The following is a 21,137-nucleotide window of genomic DNA, read 5'->3' as shown; positions in this document are numbered from 1 at the left end:
TGTGTGGCCTTGAATGATCGTTGAATGTACATATGCACACGACGCCCATTACATGCATATGGGCACACATCAAATCAAGTGTCAATACAATAAATAATGAAAGCAATGCAGTTATATATGTCATTAAGGGCACTATATCACACAACATAAAATAAATAATGCGTTTATCTCTATAATTCTATCATCCCCCAAGGAAGTTGCCAAATAATTATTATTGTATTGCCATATAATTTATTCCAAAATGAACATACTTATCTAGATTACAATATGAAATTAAAAGGTTCGAATAAATTACTGCAACGGTGTATTTAATCGATTCCCACGTCCTCTACCAGCCGAGTATTATTTCAAGCGAACCCCATAGAGTTGTGTCCAGTGAATCGGTCTTTATGACTATCCTATACCGCAACTTCTACTTTAAACCAGTTCGGCAAAGACCGACAACACCGCGTGCGACACTTTCCGATGTGCGGAGCAACTGTTTACATTCTATATATGGCAAGTGTTATCTGTTAGAAGGCGTCCGCCGCGAAGTTTCAATTATCGATTTCAGGCAATATGTCAAGGATCGTTGTATCGATAGGAAGCTAAAGTGCGTTCATAAGCCCCAATAAATATAATATAGACGAAAACATTGTCGAAAATGTGTGACATTGTGCCTTTAATCTAAATGATGCATCTGAAGACTTGTTCCCAGTCTATAATAAAGATTCTTCAAGGTTGGTTTATCAATCATTGATGCAGTTAAAGGTAGTTTTACCTTGTAGGTATCATCATAATCTGATGTCATCTCACGTCATGTTCAATATCTCAGTTTTGTCAAACACGGAAGCCATGGAGATCAATTAACTACACATATATAGGCACGAGTACCGAAATCAGTTTAGGAGACAGATGTGGGGCATCAGCGTGAACATTCTTGTTCACTCAACAACTTTGTTTGATGGCAAACATGATTGTTCCACTCCACGCCAGTGTGCTATAGTAACACCGTTCACTAACATGGAATCCCTCGTTGTTCTGCAATCAATGGCGTTTATTGACATGCCCATATTTGTCTCGCCAATTGCCTCTGTAGAACCAGTCGTCTTAATATCTAATGCAACGCAGCTAGTGAAGTAAGTCAGTGTCTGTCAGCATGTTTTAGTGGCTGTTTGACGAGAACAGGATCAACATGTCCTTCTTTGACAAATTTGTTGTCGTGATGTTTGTGATGAAGTTCCATTATTGTCAGGAGTGTATCAATCAGAAACTGCGATCGTTAACCGCTTTTGACAATGTACAGGTGCGCGAATATGTCTTGTGGGAGGTTTATTTAGACAAACTGGATTGTTTAGGGAAATGTTTCCATGATGTTCGTTGTCACAGCTTCCAGACTCTGGGTTCCTCTGGAAGGTGTACAGGCCACGCTACAGCGTTTGCCAGTCCAGACAAGATCTACTCACCCACCGTTGGTTCCCCTGGAGCAAGGATGTATCTACTCCATCTAGGTGAGAGTAACATACTTTTGTTGATGAGGCGCCGAACTAGAAATGACATGAGGGTATGAGGTACGGAGTGTGAGGTTGGAGATGTGGTGTACGGGGTGTGAGGTAAAGGATGTGAGGTACGGGGTGTGCGGTAGAGGGTGTGAGGTACGGGGTGTGAGGTATAGGATGTTTGGTACTGGGGGTGAGGTATGGGATGTGAGGTAGGGGGTGTGAGGTGCAGGGTCTGAAGTAGAGGGTGTGAGGTAGTGGGTGTGAGTTGTGAGAGGTGAGGTAGAGGGTGTGAGGTGTGAGATGTGAAGTACTGGGTGTGAGAGGTGAGGTAGGGGGTGTGAGGTGTGAGATGTGAAGTACAGGGTGTGAGATGTGAGGTAGGGGGTGTGAGGTGTGAGATGTGAAGTACTGGGTGTGAGATGTGAGGTAGAGGGTGTGAGGTACGGGATGTGAGGTAGAGGATGTGAGGTTTGAGATGTGAAGTACAGCGTGTCAGATGTGAGGTAGAGGGTGTGAGGTGTGAGATGTGAGGTAGAGGGTGTGAGGTACGGGATGTGAGGTGCAGGGTGTGAGGTATGGGATGTGAGGTACAGGGTGTGAGGTACAGAGTATGAGGTACAGGGAGTTCTGTACGGAGTGAAAGGCACTGGAAATGACATACGGAGAGTGTGTGATGGGGCGTGAGGTACGGGATGTGAGGTACAGGGTGTGAGGTACAGAGTATGAGGTACAGGGAGTTCTGTACGGAGTGAAAGGCACTGGAAATGACATACGGAGAGTGTGTGATGGGGCGTGAGGTACGGGATGTGAGGTACAGGGTGTGAGGTACAGAGTATGAGGTACAGGGAGTTCTGTACGGAGTGAAAGGCACTGGAAATGACATACGGAGAGTGTGTGATGGGGCGTGAGGTACGGGCTATGGACAACCGGAAGTGAGGAACCGGAGTGAGGTTCGAGGTGTGAGCTACACGGTGTGAGATATCTATTCGAGGTACGGAGTGTATAGCAAATGACGTTAGGTACTGGGTGTGAGGTACGATCTGAGAGATACAGTGTGTAAAGCATGGAGTGTAAGGTGTCATGTAAGGTACGGCGTGGGGGTTACCGGAAGTGAGTTATGTGATTGATGATGGGGGATTTGAGGTACAGGATGTTAGGTACGGAATGTGAGGTACTGGACATTAGAAACAGTGTGAGAGGTAGACAGTGTGAAGTACATAATAAAAGGTGTGAAATCCTATGTATGACGTGTGAGGTAAGAAGTGTGAGGTACTTTGTGTGAGCTACAGGGTGTGAGGTACGGGATGTGAGGTACGGGATGTGAGGTTCGGGTTGTGAAATAAAAGGTGTTGACGTACAGGTGTGAGATACTGGGTGTGAGGTACATCATATTAGGTACGGGGTGTGAGATACTGGGTGTGAGGTACGAAGTGTGAGGTACTTTATGTGAGCTACAGGGTGCGAGGTACGGGATGTGAGGTTCGGGTTGTGAAATAAAAGGTGTTGACGTACAGGTGTGAGATACTGGGTGTGAGGTGCATCATGTTAGGTACAGGGTGTGAGATGCTCGGTGTGAGGTGCATCATGTTAGGTACGGGGTGTGAGATACTGGGTGTGAGGTGCATCTTGTTAGACGGGGTGTGAGATACTGGATGTGAGGTACATCTTGTTATACGGGGTGTGAGATACTGGATGTGAGGTGCATCATGTTAGGTACGGGGTGTGAGATACTGGGTCTGAGGTACATCTTGTTAGGTACGGGGTGTGAGATACTGGATGTGAGGTAGCTTATGTTAGGTATGAGGTTTGAGATACTGGGTGTGAAGTGGATAATGTTAGGTACGGGGTGTGAGATACTGGATGTGAGGTACGTCATGTTAGGTACGGGGTGTGAGATGCTCGGTGTGAGGTGCATCATGTTAGGTACGGGGTGTGAGATACTGGATGTGAGGTGCATCATGTTAGGTACGGGGTGTGAGATACTGGGTGTGAGGTGCATCATGATAGGTACGGGGTGTGAGATGCTCGGTGTGAGGTGCATCATGTTAGGTACGGGGTATGAGATACTGGGTGTGAGGTGCATCATGTCAGGTACGGGGTGTGAGATACTGGGTGTGAGGTGCATCATGTTAGGTACGGGGTGTGAGATACTGGGTGTGAGGTGCATCTTGTTATACGGGGTGTGAGATACTGGATGTGAGGTACATCTTGTTATACGGGGTGTGAGATACTGGATGTGAGGTGAATCATGTTAGGTACGGGGTGTGAGATACTGGGTGTGAGGTGCATCATGTTATGTACGGGGTGTGAGATACTGAGTGTGAGGTACATCATGTTAGGTACGGGGTGTGAGATACTGGGTGTGAGGTGCATCATGTTAGGTACGGGGTGTGAGATACTGGGTGTGAGGTGCATCATGTTAGGTACGGGGTATGAGATGCTCGGTGTGAGGTGCATCATGTTAGGTACGAGGTGTGAGATACTGGATGTGAGGTGCATCATGTTAGGTACGGGGTGTGAGATACTGGGTGTGAGGTGCATCATGTTAGGTACGGGGTGTGAGATGCTCGGTGTGAGGTGAATCATGTTAGGTACGGGGTGTGAGATACTGGGTGTGAGGTGCATCTTGTTATACGGGGTGTGAGATACTGGATGTGAGGTACATCTTGTTATACGGGGTGTGAGATACTGGATGTGAGGTGAATCATGTTAGGTACGGGGTGTGAGATACTGGGTGTGAGGTGCATCATGTTAGGTACGGGGTGTGAGATGCTCGGTGCTAGGTGCATCATGTTAGGTACGGGGTGTGAGATACTGGGTGTGAGGTACATCTTGTTATACGGGGTATGAGATACTGGATGTGAGGTACATCATTTTAGGTACGGGGTGTGAGATACTGGATGTGAGGTAGCTTATGTTAGGTATGAGGTTTGAGATACTGGGTGTGAAGTGGATCACGTTAGGTACGGGATGTGAGATACTGGGTGTGAGGTGCATCATGTTAGGTACGGGATGTGAGATACTGGGTGTGAGGTGCATCATGTTAGGTACGGGGTGTGAGATACTGGGTGTGAGGTGCATCATGTTAGGTACGGGGTGTGAGATACTGGGTGTGAGGTGCATCATGTTAGGTACGGGGTGTGAGATACTGGGTGTGAGGTGCATCATGTTAGGTACGGGGTGTGAGATACTGGGTGTGAGGTGCATCATGTTATGTACGGGGTGTGAGATACTGGGTGTGAGGTGCATCATGTTAGGTACGGGGTGTGAGATGCTCGGTGTGAGGTGCATCATGTTAGGTACGGGGTGTGAGATACTGGATGTGAGGTGCATCATGTTAGGTACGGGGTGTGAGATACTGGGTGTGAGGTGCATCATGTTAGGTACGGGGTGTGAGATGCTCGGTGTGAGGTGCATCATGTTAGGTACGGGGTGTGAGATACTGGGTGTGAGGTGCATCTTGCTATACGGGGTGTGAGATACTGGATGTGAGGTACATCTTGTTGTACGGGGTGTGAGATACTGGATGTGAGGTGCATCTTGTTATACGGGGTGTGAGATACTGGATGTGAGGTGCATCATGTTAGGTACGGGGTGTGAGATACTGGGTGTGAGGTGCATCATGTTAGGTACGGGGTGTGAGATACTGTGTGTGAGGTGCATCATGTTAGGTACGGGGTGTGAGATGCTCGGTGTGAGGTGCATCATGTTAGGTACGGGGTGTGAGATACTGGGTGTGAGGTGCATCATGTTAGGTACAGGGTGTGAGTTGTTCGGTGTGAGGTGCATCATGTTAGGTACGGGGTGTGAGATACTGGGTGTGAGGTACATCTTGTTATACGGGGTGTGAGATACTGGATGTGAGGTAGCTTATGTTAGGTATGAGGTTTGAGATACTGGGTGTGAAGTGGATCACGTTAGGTACGGGATGTGAGATACTGGGTGTGAGGTGCATCATGTTAGGTACGGGATGTGAGACACTGGGTGTGAGGTGGATCATGTTAGGTACGGGGTGTGAGATACTGGGTGTGAGGTACATCTTGTTATACGGGGTATGAAATACTGGATGTGAGGTACATCATGTTAGGTACGGGGTGTGAGATACTGGATGTGAGGTAGCTTATGTTAGGTATGAGGTTTGAGATACTGGGTGTGAAGTGGATCACGTTAGGTACGGGATGTGAGATACTGGGTGTGAGGTGCATCATGCTAGGTACGGGATGTGAGATACTGGGTGTGAGGTGCATCATGTTAGGTACGGGGTGTGAGATACTGGGTGTGAGGTGAATCATGTTAGGTACGGGGTGTGAGATACTGGGTGTGAGGTGCATCATGTTAGGTACGGGGTGTGAGATACTGGGTGTGAGGTGCATCATGTTAGGTACGGGGTGTGAGATACTGGGTGTGAGGTGCATCATGTTAGGTACGGGGTGTGAGATACTGGGTGTGAGGTGCATCATGTTAGGTACGGGGTGTGAGATGCTCGGTGTGAGGTGCATCATGTTAGGTACGGGGTGTGAGATACTGGATGTGAGGTGCATCATGTTAGGTACGGGGTGTGAGATACTGGGTGTGAGGTGCATCATGTTAGGTACAGGGTGTGAGATGCTCGGTGTGAGGTGCATCATGTTAGGTACGGGGTGTGAGATACTGGGTGTGAGGTGCATCTTGTTATACGGGGTGTGAGATACTGGATGTGAGGTACATCTTGTTATACGGGGTGTGAGATACTGGATGTGAGGTGAATCATGTTAGGTACGGGGTGTGAGATACTGGGTGTGAGGTGCATCATGTTAGGTACGGGGTGTGAGATACTGGGTGTGAGGTGCATCATGTTAGGTACGGGGTGTGAGATGCTCGGTGTGAGGTGCATCATGTTAGGTACGGGGTGTGAGATACTGGGTGTGAGGTGCATCATGTTAGGTACAGGGTGTGAGATGCTCGGTGTGAGGTGCATCATGTTAGGTACGGGGTGTGAGATACTGGGTGTGAGGTACATCTTGCTATACGGGGTGTGAGATACTGGATGTGAGGTACATCATTTTAGGTACGGGGTGTGAGATACTGGATGTGAGGTAGCTTATGTTAGGTATGAGGTTTGAGATACTGGGTGTGAAGTGGATCACGTTAGGTACGGGATGTGAGATACTGGGTGTGAGGTGCATCATGTTAGGTACGGGATGTGAGACACTGGGTGTGAGGTGGATCATGTTAGGTACGGGGTGTGAGATACTGGGTGTGAGGTACATCTTGTTATACGGGGTATGAAATACTGGATGTGAGGTACATCATGTTAGGTACGGGGTGTGAGATACTGGATGTGAGGTAGCTTATGTTAGGTATGAGGTTTGAGATACTGGGTGTGAAGTGGATCACGTTAGGTACGGGATGTGAGATACTGGGTGTGAGGTGCATCATGCTAGGTACGGGATGTGAGATACTGGGTGTGAGGTGCATCATGTTAGGTACGGGGTGTGAGATACTGGGTGTGAGGTGAATCATGTTAGGTACGGGGTGTGAGATACTGGGTGTGAGGTGCATCATGTTAGGTACGGGGTGTGAGATACTGGGTGTGAGGTGCATCATGTTAGGTACGGGGTGTGAGATACTGGGTGTGAGGTGCATCATGTTAGGTACGGGGTGTGAGATACTGGGTGTGAGGTGCATCATGTTAGGTACGGGGTGTGAGATGCTCGGTGTGAGGTGCATCATGTTAGGTACGGGGTGTGAGATACTGGATGTGAGGTGCATCATGTTAGGTACGGGGTGTGAGATACTGGGTGTGAGGTGCATCATGTTAGGTACAGGGTGTGAGATGCTCGGTGTGAGGTGCATCATGTTAGGTACGGGGTGTGAGATACTGGGTGTGAGGTGCATCTTGTTATACGGGGTGTGAGATACTGGATGTGAGGTACATCTTGTTATACGGGGTGTGAGATACTGGATGTGAGGTGAATCATGTTAGGTACGGGGTGTGAGATACTGGGTGTGAGGTGCATCATGTTAGGTACGGGGTGTGAGATACTGGGTGTGAGGTGCATCATGTTAGGTACGGGGTGTGAGATGCTCGGTGTGAGGTGCATCATGTTAGGTACGGGGTGTGAGATACTGGGTGTGAGGTGCATCATGTTAGGTACAGGGTGTGAGATGCTCGGTGTGAGGTGCATCATGTTAGGTACGGGGTGTGAGATACTGGGTGTGAGGTACATCTTGCTATACGGGGTGTGAGATACTGGATGTGAGGTACATCATTTTAGGTACGGGGTGTGAGATACTGGATGTGAGGTAGCTTATGTTAGGTATGAGGTTTGAGATACTGGGTGTGAAGTGGATCACGTTAGGTACGGGATGTGAGATACTGGGTGTGAGGTGCATCATGTTAGGTACGGGATGTGAGATACTGGGTGTGAGGTGCATCATGTTAGGTACGGGGTGTGAGATACTGGGTGTGAGGTGCATCATGTTAGGTACGGGGTGTGAGATACTGGGTGTGAGGTGCATCATGTTAGGTACGGGATGTGAGATACTGGGTGTGAGGTGCATCATGTTAGGTACGGGGTGTGAGATACTGGGTGTGAGGTGCATCATGTTAGGTACGTTGTGTGAGATACTGGGTGTGAGGTGCATCATGTTAGGTACGGGGTATGAGATGCTCGGTGTGAGGTGCATCATGTTAGGTACGGGGTGTGAGATACTGGATGTGAGGTGCATCATGTTAGGTACGGGGTGTGAGATACTGGGTGTGAGGTGCATCATGTTAGGTACGGGGTGTGAGATGCTCGGTGTGAGGTGAATCATGTTAGGTACGGGGTGTGAGATACTGGGTGTGAGGTGCATCTTGTTATACGGGGTGTGAGATACTGGATGTGAGGTACATCTTGTTATACGGGGTGTGAGATACTGGATGTGAGGTGAATCATGTTAGGTACGGGGTGTGAGATACTGGGTGTGAGGTGCATCATGTTAGGTACGGGGTGTGAGATACTGTGTGTGAGGTGCATCATGTTAGGTACGGGGTGTGAGATGCTCGGTGTGAGGTGCATCATGTTAGGTACGGGGTGTGAGATACTGGGTGTGAGGTGCATCATGTTAGGTACAGGGTGTGAGATGCTCGGTGTGAGGTGCATCATGTTAGGTACGGGGTGTGAGATACTGGGTGTGAGGTACATCTTGTTGTACGGGGTATGAGATACTGGATGTGAGGTACATCATTTTAGGTATGGGGTGTGAGATACTGGATGTGAGGTAGTTTATGTTAGGTATGAGGTTTGAGATACTGGGTGTGAAGTGGATCACGTTAGGTACGGGATGTGAGATACTGGGTGTGAGGTGCATCATGTTAGGTACGGGATGTGAGATACTGGGTGTGAGGTGCATCATGTTAGGTACGGGGTGTGAGATACTGGGTGTGAGGTGCATCATGTTAGGTACGGGGTGTGAGATACTGGGTGTGAGGTGCATCATGTTAGGTACGGGGTGTGAGATACTGGGTGTGAGGTGCATCATGTTAGGTACGGGGTGTGAGATACTGGGTGTGAGGTGCATCATGTTAGGTACGGGGTGTGAGATACTGGGTGTGAGGTGCATCATGTTAGGTACGGGGTGTGAGATACTGGGTGTGAGGTGCATTATGCTAGGTACGGGGTGTGAGATGCTCGGTGTGAGGTGCATCATGTTAGGTACGGGGTGTGAGATACTGGATGTGAGGTGCATCATGTTAGGTACGGGGTGTGAGATACTGGGTGTGAGGTGCATCATGTTAGGTACGGGGTGTGAGATGCTCGGTGTGAGTTGCATCATGTTAGGTACGGGGTGTGAGATACTGGGTGTGAGGTGCATCTTGCTATACGGGGTGTGAGATACTGGATGTGAGGTGAATCATGTTAGGTACGGGGTGTGAGATACTGGGTGTGAGGTGCATCATGTTAGGTACGGGGTGTGAGATACTGTGTGTGAGGTGCATCATGTTAGGTGCGGGGTGTGAGATGCTCGGTGTGAGGTGCATCATGTTAGGTACGGGGTGTGAGATACTGGGTGTGAGGTGCATCATGTTAGGTACAGGGTGTGAGATGCTCGGTGTGAGGTGCATCATGTTAGGTACGGGGTGTGAGATACTGGGTGTGAGGTGCATCATGTTAGGTACGGGGTGTGAGATACTGGGTGTGAGGTACATCTTGTTATACGGGGTGTGAGATACTGGATGTGAGGTACATCATTTTAGGTACGGGGTGTGAGATACTGGATGTGAGGTAGCTTATGTTAGGTATGAGGTTTGAGATACTGGGTGTGAAGTGGATCACGTTAGGTACGGGATGTGAGATACTGGGTGTGAGGTGCATCATGCTAGGTACGGGATGTGAGATACTGGGTGTGAGGTGCATCATTTTAGGTACGGGGTGTGAGATACTGGGTGTGAGGTGCATCATGTTAGGTACGGGGTGTGAGATACTGGGTGTGAGGTGCATCATGTTAGGTACGGGGTGTGAGATACTGGGTGTGAGGTGCATCATGTTAGGTACGGGGTGTGAGATACTGGGTGTGAGGTGCATCATGTTAGGTACGGGGTGTGAGATACTGTGTGTGAGGTGCATCATGTTAGGTACGGGGTGTGAGATGCTCGGTGTGAGGTGCATCATGTTAGGTACGGGGTGTGAGATACTGGGTGTGAGGTGCATCATGTTAGGTACGGGGTGTGAGATACTGTGTGTGAGGTGCATCATGTTAGGTACGGGGTGTGAGATGCTCGGTGTGAGGTGCATCATGTTAGGTACGGGGTGTGAGATACTGGGTGTGAGGTGCATCATGTTAGGTACAGGGTGTGAGATACTCGGTGTGAGGTGCATCATGTTAGGTACGGGGTGTGAGATACTGGGTGTGAGGTGCATCTTGCTATACGGGGTGTGAGATACTGGATGTGAGGTACATCTTGTTACACGGGGTGTGAGATACTGGGTGTGAGGTGCATCTTGTTATACGGGGTGTGAGATACTGGATGTGAGGTGCATCATGTTAGGTACGGGGTGTGAGATACTGGGTGTGAGGTGCATCATGTTAGGTACGGGGTGTGAGATACTGTGTGTGAGGTGCATCATGTTAGGTACGGGGTGTGAGATGCTCGGTGTGAGGTGCATCATGTTAGGTACGGGGTGTGAGATACTGGGTGTGAGGTGCATCATGTTAGGTACAGGGTGTGAGATGCTCGGTGTGAGGTGCATCATGTTAGGTACGGGGTGTGAGATACTGGGTGTGAGGTACATCTTGTTATACGGGGTGTGAGATACTGGATGTGAGGTAGCTTATGTTAGGTATGAGGTTTGAGATACTGGGTGTGAAGTGGATCTCGTTAGGTACGGGATGTGAGATACTGGGTGTGAGGTGCATCATGCTAGGTACGGGATGTGAGATACTGGGTGTGAGGTGCATCATGTTAGGTACGGGGTGTGAGATACTGGGTGTGAGGTGCATCATGTTAGGTACGGGGTGTGAGATACTGGGTGTGAGGTGCATCATGTTAGGTACGGGGTGTGAGATACTGGGTGTGAGGTGCATCATGTTAGGTACGGGGTGTGAGATGCTCGGTGTGAGGTAGCTTATGTTAGGTATGAGGTTTGAGATACTGGGTGTGAAGTGGATCACGTTAGGTACGGGATGTGAGATACTGGGTGTCAGGTGCATCATGCTAGGTACGGGATGTGAGATACTGGGTGTGAGGTGCATCATGTTAGGTACGGGGTGTGAGATACTGGGTGTGAGGTGCATCATGTTAGGTACAGGGTGTGAGATACTCGGTGTGAGGTGCATCATGTTAGGTACGGGGTGTGAGATGCTCGGTGTGAGGTGCATCTTGTTATACGGGGTGTGAGATACTGGATGTGAGGTACATCTTGTTATACGGGGTGTGAGATACTGGATGTGAGGTGAATCATGTTAGGTACGGGGTGTGAGATACTGGGTGTGAGGTGCATCATGTTAGGTACGGGGTGTGAGATACTGGGTGTGAGGTGCATCATGTTAGGTACGGGGTGTGAGATACTGGGTGTGAGGTACATCATTTTAGGTATGGGGTGTGAGATACTGGATGTGAGGTAGTTTATGTTAGGTATGAGGTTTGAGATACTGGGTGTGAAGTGGATCACGTTAGGTACGGGATGTGAGATACTGGGTGTGAGGTGCATCATGTTAGGTACGGGATGTGAGATACTGGGTGTGAGGTGCATCATGTTAGGTACGGGGTGTGAGATACTGGGTGTGAGGTGCATCATGTTAGGTACGGGGTGTGAGATACTGGGTGTGAGGTGCATCATGTTAGGTACGGGGTGTGAGATACTGTGTGTGAGGTGCATCATGTTAGGTACGGGGTGTGAGATACTGGGTGTGAGGTGCATCATGTTAGGTACGGGGTGTGAGATACTGGGTGTGAGGTGCATCATGTTAGGTACAGGGTGTGAGATACTGGGTGTGAGGTGCATCATGTTAGGTACGGGGTGTGAGATGCTCGGTGTGAGGTGCATCATGTTAGGTACGGGGTGTGAGATACTGGATGTGAGGTGCATCATGTTAGGTACGGGGTGTGAGATACTGGGTGTGAGGTGCATCATGTTAGGTACGGGGTGTGAGATGCTCGGTGTGAGTTGCATCATGTTAGGTACGGGGTGTGAGATACTGGGTGTGAGGTGCATCTTGCTATACGGGGTGTGAGATACTGGATGTGAGGTGAATCATGTTAGGAACGGGGTGTGAGATACTGGGTGTGAGGTGCATCATGTTAGGTACGGGGTGTGAGATACTGTGTGTGAGGTGCATCATGATAGGTGTGGGGTGTGAGATGCTCGGTGTGAGGTGCATCATGTTAGGTACGGGGTGTGAGATACTGGGTGTGAGGTGCATCATGTTAGGTACAGGGTGTGAGATGCTCGGTGTGAGGTGCATCATGTTAGGTACGGGGTGTGAGATACTGGGTGTGAGGTGCATCATGTTAGGTACGGGGTGTGAGATACTGGGTGTGAGGTACATCTTGTTATACGGGGTATGAGATACTGGATGTGAGGTACATCATTTTAGGTACGGGGTGTGAGATACTGGATGTGAGGTAGCTTATGTTAGGTATGAGGTTTGAGATACTGGGTGTGAAGTGGATCACGTTAGGTACGGGATGTGAGATACTGGGTGTGAGGTGCATCATGCTAGGTACGGGATGTGAGATACTGGGTGTGAGGTGCATCATTTTAGGTACGGGGTGTGAGATACTGGGTGTGAGGTGCATCATGTTAGGTACAGGGTGTGAGATACTGGGTGTGAGGTGCATCATGTTAGGTACGGGGTGTGAGATACTGGGTGTGAGGTGCATCATGTTAGGTACGGGGTGTGAGATACTGGGTGTGAGGTGCATCATGTTAGGTACGGGGTGTGAGATACTGGGTGTGAGGTGCATCATGTTAGGTACGGGGTGTGAGATACTGTGTGTGAGGTGCATCATGTTAGGTACGGGGTGTGAGATGCTCGGTGTGAGGTGCATCATGTTAGGTACGGGGTGTGAGATACTGGGTGTGAGGTGCATCATGTTAGGTACAGGGTGTGAGATGCTCGGTGTGAGGTGCATCATGTTAGGTATGGGGTGTGAGATACTGGGTGTGAGGTGCATCTTGCTATACGGGGTGTGAGATACTGGATGTGAGGTACATCTTGTTACACGGGGTGTGAGATACTGGGTGTGAGGTGCATCTTGTTATACGGGGTGTGAGATACTGGATGTGAGGTGCATCATGTTAGGTACGGGGTGTGAGATACTGGGTGTGAGGTGCATCATGTTAGGTACGGGGTGTGAGATACTGTGTGTGAGGTGCATCATGTTAGGTACGGGGTGTGAGATGCTCGGTGTGAGGTGCATCATGTTAGGTACGGGGTGTGAGATACTGGGTGTGAGGTGCATCATGTTAGGTACAGGGTGTGAGATGCTCGGTGTGAGGTGCATCATGTTAGGTACGGGGTGTGACATTCTGGGTGTGAGGTACATCTTGTTATACGGGGTGTGAGATACTGGATGTGAGGTAGCTTATGTTAGGTATGAGGTTTGAGATACTGGGTGTGAAGTGGATCACGTTAGGTACGGGATGTGAGATACTGGGTGTGAGGTGCATCATGCTAGGTACGGGATGTGAGATACTGGGTGTGAGGTGCATCATGTTAGGTACGGGGTGTGAGATACTGGGTGTGAGGTGCATCATGTTAGGTACGGGGTGTGAGATACTGGGTGTGAGGTGCATCATGTTAGGTACGGGGTGTGAGATACTGGGTGTGAGGTGCATCATGTTAGGTACGGGGTGTGAGATACTGGGTGTGAGGTGCATCATGTTAGGTACAGGGTGTGAGATGCTCCGTGTGAGGTGCATCATGTTAGGTATGGGGTGTGAGATACTGGGTGTGAGGTGCATCTTGCTATACGGGGTGTGAGATACTGGATGTGAGGTACATCTTGTTACACGGGGTGTGAGATACTGGGTGTGAGGTGCATCTTGTTATACGGGGTGTGAGATACTGGATGTGAGGTGCATCATGTTAGGTACGGGGTGTGAGATACTGGGTGTGAGGTGCATCATGTTAGGTACGGGGTGTGAGATACTGTGTGTGAGGTGCATCATGTTAGGTACGGGGTGTGAGATGCTCGGTGTGAGGTGCATCATGTTAGGTACGGGGTGTGAGATACTGGGTGTGAGGTGCATCATGTTAGGTACAGGGTGTGAGATGCTCGGTGTGAGGTGCATCATGTTAGGTACGGGGTGTGACATTCTGGGTGTGAGGTACATCTTGTTATACGGGGTGTGAGATACTGGATGTGAGGTAGCTTATGTTAGGTATGAGGTTTGAGATACTGGGTGTGAAGTGGATCACGTTAGGTACGGGATGTGAGATACTGGGTGTGAGGTGCATCATGCTAGGTACGGGATGTGAGATACTGGGTGTGAGGTGCATCATGTTAGGTACGGGGTGTGAGATACTGGGTGTGAGGTGCATCATGTTAGGTACGGGGTGTGAGATACTGGGTGTGAGGTGCATCATGTTAGGTACGGGGTGTGAGATACTGTGTGTGAGGTGCATCATGTTAGGTACGGGGTGTGAGATGCTCGGTGTGAGGTGCATCATGTTAGGTACGGGGTGTGAGATACTGGGTGTGAGGTGCATCATGTTAGGTACAGGGTGTGAGATGCTCGGTGTGAGGTGCATCATGTTAGGTACGGGGTGTGAGATACTGGGTGTGAGGTACATCTTGTTGTACGGGGTATGAGATACTGGATGTGAGGTACATCATTTTAGGTATGGGGTGTGAGATACTGGATGTGAGGTAGTTTATGTTAGGTATGAGGTTTGAGATACTGGGTGTGAAGTGGATCACGTTAGGTACGGGATGTGAGATACTGGGTGTGAGGTGCATCATGTTAGGTACGGGATGTGAGATACTGGGTGTGAGGTGCATCATGTTAGGTACGGGGTGTGAGATACTGGGTGTGAGGTGCATCATGTTAGGTACGGGGTGTGAGATACTGGGTGTGAGGTGCATCATGTTAGGTACGGGGTGTGAGATACTGTGTGTGAGGTGCATCATGTTAGGTACGGGGTGTGAGATACTGGGTGTGAGGTGCATCATGCTAGGTACGGGATGTGAGATACTGTGTGTGAGGTGCATCATGTTAGGTACGGGGTGTGAGATGCTCGGTGTGAGGTGCATCATGTTAGGTACGGGGTGTGAGATACTGGGTGTGAGGTGCATCATGTTAGGTACAGGGTGTGAGATGCTCGGTGTGAGGTGCATCATGTTAGGTATGGGGTGTGAGATACTGGGTGTGAGGTGCATCTTGCTATACGGGGTGTGAGATACTGGATGTGAGGTACATCTTGTTACACGGGGTGTGAGATACTGGGTGTGAGGTGCATCTTGTTATACGGGGTGTGAGATACTGGATGTGAGGTGCATCATGTTAGGTACGGGGTGTGAGATACTGGGTGTGAGGTGCATCATGTTAGGTACGGGGTGTGAGATACTGTGTGTGAGGTGCATCATGTTAGGTACGGGGTGTGAGATGCTCGGTGTGAGGTGCATCATGTTAGGTACGGGGTGTGAGATACTGGGTGTGAGGTGCATCATGTTAGGTACAGGGTGTGAGATGCTCGGTGTGAGGTGCATCATGTTAGGTACGGGGTGTGACATTCTGGGTGTGAGGTACATCTTGTTATACGGGGTGTGAGATACTGGATGTGAGGTAGCTTATGTTAGGTATGAGGTTTGAGATACTGGGTGTGAAGTGGATCACGTTAGGTACGGGATGTGAGATACTGGGTGTGAGGTGCATCATGCTAGGTACGGGATGTGAGATACTGGGTGTGAGGTGCATCATGTTAGGTACGGGGTGTGAGATACTGGGTGTGAGGTGCATCATGTTAGGTACGGGGTGTGAGATACTGGGTGTGAGGTGCATCATGTTAGGTACGGGGTGTGAGATACTGGGTGTGAGGTGCATCATGTTAGGTACGGGGTGTGAGATACTGGGTGTGAGGTGCATCATGTTAGGTACGGGGTGTGAGATACTGGGTGTGAGGTGCATCATGTTAGGTACGGGGTGTGAGATGCTCGGTGTGAGGTGCATCATGTTAGGTACGGGGTGTGAGACACTGGATGTGAGGTGCATCATGTTAGGTACGGGGTGTGAGATACTGGGTGTGAGGTGCATCATGTTAGGTACGGGGTGTGAGATGCTCGGTGTGAGGTGCATCATGTTAGGTACGGGGTGTGAGATACTGGGTGTGAGGTGCATCTTGTTATACGGGGTGTGAGATACTGGATGTGAGGTACATCTTGTTATACGGGGTGTGAGATACTGGATGTGAGGTGAATCATGTTAGGTACGGGGTGTGAGATACTGGGTGTGAGGTGCATCATGTTAGGTACGGGGTGTGAGATACTGGGTGTGAGGTGCATCATGTTAGGTACGGGGTGTGAGATGCTCGGTGTGAGGTGCATCATGTTAGGTACGGGGTGTGAGATACTGGGTGTGAGGTGCATCATGTTAGGTAGAGGGTGTGAGATGCTCGGTGTGAGGTGCATCATGTTAGGTACGGGGTGTGAGATACTGGGTGTGAGGTACATCTTGCTATACGGGGTGTGAGATACTGGATGTGAGGTACATCATTTTAGGTACGGGGTGTGAGATACTGGATGTGAGGTAGCTTATGTTAGGTGTGAGGTTTGAGATACTGGGTGTGAAGTGGATCACGTTAGGTACGGGATGTGAGATACTGGATGTGAGGTGAATCATGTTAGGTACGGGGTGTGAGATACTGGGTGTGAGGTGCATCATGTTAGGTACAGGGTGTGAGATGCTCGGTGTTAGGTGCATCATGTTAGGTACGGGGTGTGAGATACTGGGTGTGAGGTGCATCATGTTAGGTACGGGGTGTGAGATGCTCGGTGTGAGGTGCATCATGTTAGGTACGGGGTGTGAGATACTGGATGTGAGGTAGCTTGTGTTAGGTATGAGGTTTGAGATACTGGGTGTGAAGTGGATGACGTTAGGTACGGGATGTGAGATACTGGGTGTGAGGTGCATCATGTTAGGTACGGGGTGTGAGATACTGGGTGTGAGGTGCATCATGTTAGGTACGGGGTGTGAGATACTGGGTGTGAGGTGCATCATGTTAGGTACGGGATGTGAGATACTGGGTGTGAGGTGCATCATGTTAGGTACGGGGTGTGAGATACTGGGTGTGAGGTGCATCATGTTAGGTACGGGGTGTGAGATACTGGGTGTGAGGTGCATCATGTTAGCTACGGGGTATGAGATGCTCGGTGTGAGGTGCATCATGATAGGTACGGGGTGTGAGATACTGGATATGAGGTGCATCATGTTAGGTACGGGGTGTGAGATACTGGGTGTGAGGTGCATCATGTTAGGTACGGGGTGTGAGATGCTCGGTGTGAGGTGAGTCATGTTAGGTACGGGGTGTGAGATACTGGGTGTGAGGTGCATCTTGTTATACGGGGTGTGAGATACTGGATGTGAGGTGCATCTTGTTATACGGGGTGTGAGATACTGGATGTGAGGTGAATCATGTTAGGTACGGGGTGTGAGATACTGGGTGTGAGGTGCATCATGTTAGGTACAGGGTGTGAGATACTGGGTGTGAGGTGCATCATGTTAGGTACGGGGTGTGAGATGCTCGGTGTGAGGTGCATCATGTTAGGTACGGGGTGTGAGATACTGGGTGTGAGGTGCATCATGTTAGGTACAGGGTGTGAGATGCTCGGTGTGAGGTGCATCATGTTAGGTACGGGGCGTGAGATACTGGGTGTGAGGTACATCTTGTTGTACGGGGTATGAGATACTGGATGTGAGGTACATCATTTTAGGTATGGGGTGTGAGATACTGGATGTGAGGTAGTTTATGTTAGGTATGAGGTTTGAGATACTGGGTGTGAAGTGGATCACGTTAGGTACGGGATGTGAGATACTGGGTGTGAGGTGCATCATGTTAGGTACGGGATGTGAGATACTGGGTGTGAGGTGCATCATGTTAGGTACGGGGTGTGAGATACTGGGTGTGAGGTGCATCATGTTAGGTACGGGGTGTGAGATACTGGATGTGAGGTGCATCATGATAGGTACAGGGTGTGAGATACTGGGTGTGAGGTGCATCATGTTAGGTACGGGGTGTGAGATACTGGGTGTGAGGTGCATCATGTTAGGTACGGGGTGTGAGATACTGGGTGTGAGGTGCATCATGTTAGGTACGGGGTGTGAGATACTGGGTGTGAGGTGCATCATGTTAGGTACGGGGTGTGAGATGCTCGGTGTGAGGTGCATCATGTTAGGTACGGGGTGTGAGATACTGGATGTGAGGTGCATCATGTTAGGTACGGGGTGTGAGATACTGGGTGTGAGGTGCATCATGTTAGGTACGGGGTGTGAGATGCTCGGTGTGAGTTGCATCATGTTAGGTACGGGGTGTGAGATACTGGGTGTGAGGTGCATCTTGCTATACGGGGTGTGAGATACTGGATGTGAGGTGAATCATGTTAGGTACGGGGTGTGAGATACTGGGTGTGAGGTGCATCATGTTAGGTACGGGGTGTGAGATACTGTGTGTGAGGTGCATCATGTTAGGTACGGGGTGTGAGATGCTCGGTGTGAGGTGCATCATGTTAGGTACGGGGTGTGAGATACTGGGTGTGAGGTGCATCATGTTAGGTACGGGGTGTGAGATGCTCGGTGTGAGGTGCATCATGTTAGGTACGGGGTGTGAGATACTGGGTGTGAGGTGCATCATGTTAGGTACGGGGTGTGAGATACTGGGTGTGAGGTACATCTTGTTATACGGGGTATGAGATACTGGATGTGAGGTACATCATTTTAGGTACGGGGTGTGAGATACTGGATGTGAGGTAGCTTATGTTAGGTATGAGGTTTGAGATACTGGGTGTGAAGTGGATCACGTTAGGTACGGGATGTGAGATACTGGGTGTGAGGTGCATCATGCTAGGTACGGGATGTGAGATACTGGGTGTGAGGTGCATCATGTTAGGTACGGGGTGTGAGATACTGGGTGTGAGGTGCATCATGTTAGGTACGGGGTGTGAGATACTGGGTGTGAGGTGCATCATGTTAGGTACGGGGTGTGAGATACTGGGTGTGAGGTGCATCATGTTAGGTACGGGGTGTGAGATACTGGGTGTGAGGTGCATCATGTTAGGTACGGGGTGTGAGATACTGGGTGTGAGGTGCATCATGTTAGGTACGGGGTGTGAGATGCTCGGTGTGAGGTGCATCATGTTAGGTACGGGGTGTGAGACACTGGATGTGAGGTGCATCATGTTAGGTACGGGGTGTGAGATACTGGGTGTGAGGTGCATAATGTTAGGTACAGAGTGTGAGATGCTCGGTGTGAGGTGCATCATGTTAGGTACGGGGTGTGAGATACTGGGTGTGAGGTGCATCTTGTTATACGGGGTGTGAGATACTGGATGTGAGGTACATCTTGTTATACGGGGTGTGAGATACTGGATGTGAGGTGAATCATGTTAGGTACGGGGTGTGAGATACTGGGTGTGAGGTGCATCATGTTAGGTACGGGGTGTGAGATACTGGGTGTGAGGTGCATCATGTTAGGTACGCGGTGTGAGATGCTCGGTGTGAGGTGCATCATGTTAGGTACGGGGTGTGAGATACTGGGTGTGAGGTGCATCATGTTAGGTACGGGGTGTGAGATGCTCGGTGTGAGGTGCATCATGTTAGGTACGGGGTGTGAGATACTGGATGTGAGGTGCATCATGTTAGGTACGGGGTGTGAGATACTGGGTGTGAGGTGCATCATGTTAGGTACGGGGTGTGAGATGCTCGGTGTGAGTTGCATCATGTTAGGTACGGGGTGTGAGATACTGGGTGTGAGGTGCATCTTGCTATTCGGGGTGTGAGATACTGGATGTGAGGTGAATCATGTTAGGTACGGGGTGTGAGATACTGGGTGTGAGGTGCATCATGTTAGGTACGGGGTGTGAGATACTGTGTGTGAGGTGCATCATGTTAGGTACGGGGTGTGAGATGCTCGGTGTGAGGTGCATCATGTTAGGTACGGGGTGTGAGATACTGGGTGTGAGGTGCATCATGTTAGGTACGGGGTGTGAGATGCTCGGTGTGAGGTGCATCATGTTAGGTACGGGGTGTGAGATACTGGGTGTGAGGTGCATCATGTTAGGTACGGGGTGTGAGATACTGGGTGTGAGGTACATCTTGTTATACGGGGTATGAGATACTGGATGTGAGGTACATCATTTTAGGTACGGGGTGTGAGATACTGGATGTGAGGTAGCTTATGTTAGGTATGAGGTTTGAGATACTGGGTGTGAAGTGGATTACGTTAGGTACGGGATGTGAGATACTGGGTGTGAGGTGCATCATGCTAGGTACGGGATGTGAGATACTGGGTGTGAGGTGCATCATGTTAGGTACGGGGTGTGAGATACTGGGTGTGAGGTGCATCATGTTAGGTACGGGGTGTGAGATACTGGGTGTGAGGTGCATCATGTTAGGTACGGGGTGTGAGATACTGGGTGTGAGGTGCATCATGTTAGGTACGGGGTGTGAGATACTGGGTGTGAGGTGCATCATGTTAGGTACGGGGTGTGAGATACTGGGTGTGAGGTGCATCATGTTAGGTACGGGGTGTGAGATGCTCGGTGTGAGGTGCATCATGTTAGGTACGGGGTGTGAGATACTGGATGTGAGGTGCATCATGTTAGGTACGGGGTGTGAGATACTGGGTGTGAGGTGCATAATGTTAGGTACAGAGTGTGAGATGCTCGGTGTGAGGTGCATCATGTTAGGTACGGGGTGTGAGATACTGGGTGTGAGGTGCATCTTGTTATACGGGGTGTGAGATACTGGATGTGAGGTACATCTTGTTATACGGGGTGTGAGATACTGGATGTGAGGTGAATCATGTTAGGTACGGGGTGTGAGATACTGGGTGTGAGGTGCATCATGTTAGGTACGGGGTGTGAGATACTGGGTGTGAGGTGCATCATGTTAGGTACGCGGTGTGAGATGCTCGGTGTGAGGTGCATCATGTTAGGTACGGGGTGTGAGATACTGGGTGTGAGGTGCATCATGT

The 21,137-nt window shown here is 49.8% G+C and overlaps 1 protein-coding gene across 1 annotated transcript in view; it reads left to right on the top strand.

The window, feature by feature from the left end:
- The first annotated feature begins 1,151 nt into the window (after positions 1–1,151).
- LOC137260103 (uncharacterized) overlaps positions 1,152–21,137 on the top strand; it is a 30,434-nt gene continuing 10,448 nt past the window's right edge. Inside the window, exon 1 of the mRNA XM_067797807.1 lies at positions 1,152–1,490. Coding sequence (XP_067653908.1) covers positions 1,175–1,490 — 316 coding nt within the window. The 5' untranslated portion in view covers positions 1,152–1,174. The remainder of the gene's footprint in view (positions 1,491–21,137) is intronic.

Source organism: Haliotis asinina, chromosome 13, assembly GCF_037392515.1.
Source record: "Haliotis asinina isolate JCU_RB_2024 chromosome 13, JCU_Hal_asi_v2, whole genome shotgun sequence".
Lineage (NCBI taxonomy): Eukaryota > Metazoa > Mollusca > Gastropoda > Lepetellida > Haliotidae > Haliotis > Haliotis asinina.
The sequence above is the reverse complement of the archived record's forward strand: the minus strand, read 5'-3'. Positions and strand labels throughout refer to the sequence as shown.